General features: G+C 39.6%; 1 protein-coding gene across 1 annotated transcript; it reads left to right on the top strand.

The window, feature by feature from the left end:
* Positions 1–372: 372 nt before the first annotated feature.
* Positions 373–1,793, top strand: LOC109544337 (ras-like GTP-binding protein Rho1). The gene is made up of 2 exons (XM_019914453.2): positions 373–626; positions 735–1,793. The coding sequence occupies exons 1-2, from the start codon at positions 587–589 to the stop codon at positions 1,316–1,318; spliced, it is 624 nt and encodes a 207-aa protein (XP_019770012.1). The 5' UTR covers positions 373–586; the 3' UTR covers positions 1,319–1,793.
* Positions 1,794–2,331: the final 538 nt, after the last annotated feature.

The following is a 2,331-nucleotide window of genomic DNA, read 5'->3' as shown; positions in this document are numbered from 1 at the left end:
TAAAAGCCTCGCATCATATAACATCGAACTAATCGCCAATATCACCATCTTCAAACTGGAAATATTTAATTAATTTAACGGCAGTCGGTATTTTAAAGTCCCCGCTGAAGTATGCCTATCTTTGTCGGTCACAAGCGTTTAAAAAAGAGCACCGACAATTTAAACTTGACTTCGTGTTTTGCTTTCGCTATTAAAACTCAGACTTCAATCAATGAGTTTCACCAAAATAAGACTTCAATTCCGTGTAATGTTAAAAAAAATAATAATAATATAAAACAAACAATTGTTTATTAATCTACAAGTAAATATTGGCAATGTCGGTTTGCAACAGCGCTGCTTGGCTGCCGAGTCGATCACGTTCCTTCTCGCGTCCACTTGCTTGCGGTCGTAGTGTTTCAGACAGAGATCGTGGGAAATTGTCGATGGTTGTCAGTGTTGACAACTAAAACGTCACTGACATCATCGCCCAAAAAGAAATTCCAATAGTCATAGATTTTGTTTATTTTATATAGTGCGATTAATCTGGTGGAAATAGTCTGTCGAAATAGGCGACAACGAACATTAAATTCCAGTTGAATTAAACTGGATGTTTTGTTGTTGGTCCCAGCAGGAGGACTTTGCTAAAGGTACGAAACGTTGCTGTCCTGCAACCATCCCCGCTCTGATTTCCTGATTAAATGTATCCGCCATCTTTAGTTAGTCACTACATAGGCGTTAACTTTTCTGTTTTGTAGGTCCGATGGCGGCTATTAGGAAAAAACTGGTGATTGTTGGGGATGGAGCCTGTGGAAAAACGTGCCTTCTGATCGTTTTCAGCAAGGATCAGTTCCCCGAAGTGTATGTGCCGACTGTTTTCGAAAACTATGTCGCTGATATTGAAGTGGATGGAAAGCAAGTGGAGCTGGCCCTTTGGGATACTGCCGGCCAAGAGGACTACGACCGGCTCCGACCCTTGTCCTACCCGGACACCGATGTGATTCTAATGTGCTTCTCAGTCGACTCGCCCGACTCCCTCGAAAACATCCCCGAAAAATGGACCCCAGAAGTGAAACACTTCTGCCCCAATGTTCCCATTATATTGGTTGGGAACAAGAAGGATCTTCGCACCGATCCAACAACGATCAACGAGCTGAAAAAGATGAAACAGGAGCCGGTCAAGCCGCAGGACGGCCGATCCATGGCCGAGAAAATCAACGCTTTTGCCTATCTGGAGTGCTCAGCCAAGAGCAAGGAGGGCGTCAGGGAAGTCTTTGAGAACGCCACCCGTGCAGCCCTTCAAGTGAAAAAGAAGAAGAAGCATCGCTGCATTCTGTTTTGAATATTTTCAGTTCAGTTACAAGTATTCACGTTTAATCCTTTATATATTATGTATGACTCATTTCTGGGGGCCTTTACTACTAACCAAATTGCCCTCACTTTCAGTTCGTTTATGCATAACTTTCCTTTCGAGTTTAGGTATATATTTGTTGTTCTCTTGGTAGTATTGGAGTTAATGTTCATTAACAAGAAGTGTCCAGTGCACAATGTTGAAAAGTCCATGTCTCTAACCCTGATTGCTATGCCACTTAGTATTTTGCGTTTACTGTATTCAAACGTATGGTGCCAGCAAGTGAAAATACACATATATTTTTCGAGTTAAATTTCAAGTGATTTCAGTCAGTCAGTCAGTATGGGGTGATTTTCATTTCTTTAGGTCCTAGAGTATACATTGTGAATTGCGTATCGATGTAATAGCTTTAACTTTTCCATACTATGATGTATTCTAAAATAAATAAAACTGTTTTTCCTATAAATACTTTCTTCGAGGTCTTAACTGCTTCCGCTGGAGATGACTGATCAGTATGGCCATTCTAATCTTCCTTGTAAAATTCTACGTAAATAGAGCGCGCAATTTTTGGTTTTGTAAAATTTGTAATTTTTTAAAATCAAATTGAATTGCGAACATTTCTAAGCAAAAAGATGCTGATCGTTTATCGCTCTAGGGCGGATCATTTCCCAGCAAAATGCGTTTTTATAAACTGACCGAGGGCGGACTTTTGCACAAATTACTGAATAGCAATTTTTAATGCGAAAAAAGTCCTCTTATTTTATCTCACTGTTGTGGACCGTGTTCCAGAAAAAATGGTTTTATTATCAAATGCATCCAAAGTAAGAAGCTTCAGATGCTTTCAGTCCGATTAACTTTCTGCGAGTTTTTGAGTTGCATTTCTTTTTATGTTAAATGCTCCCAAGATGAAATTAATACTGTGCATCTCAGAGAGATAAAAACGAGGACCATTTTTAAGCAAAAATGTCGACAATTCATTCAGTCATAGCAAATAATTGCTGAAA

The sequence above is a fragment of the Dendroctonus ponderosae genome, unplaced genomic scaffold (genome assembly GCF_020466585.1).
Source record: "Dendroctonus ponderosae isolate FM_Combo_2020 unplaced genomic scaffold, Dpon_F_20191213v2 Dpon_F_20191213_243, whole genome shotgun sequence".
Classification (NCBI taxonomy): domain Eukaryota; kingdom Metazoa; phylum Arthropoda; class Insecta; order Coleoptera; family Curculionidae; genus Dendroctonus; species Dendroctonus ponderosae.
Note: the sequence above shows the minus strand (reverse complement) of the source record. Positions and strands in the feature narration are given on the sequence as shown.

Coding starts and splice junctions, on each gene's coding strand:
- LOC109544337 (XM_019914453.2), top strand. CDS start 587: ATGTTTTGTTGTTGGTCCCAGCAGGAGGACTTTGCTAAAG. Junction 627..734: donor GCAGGAGGACTTTGCTAAAG/GTACGAAACGTT, acceptor TCTGTTTTGTAG/GTCCGATGGCGGCTATTAGG.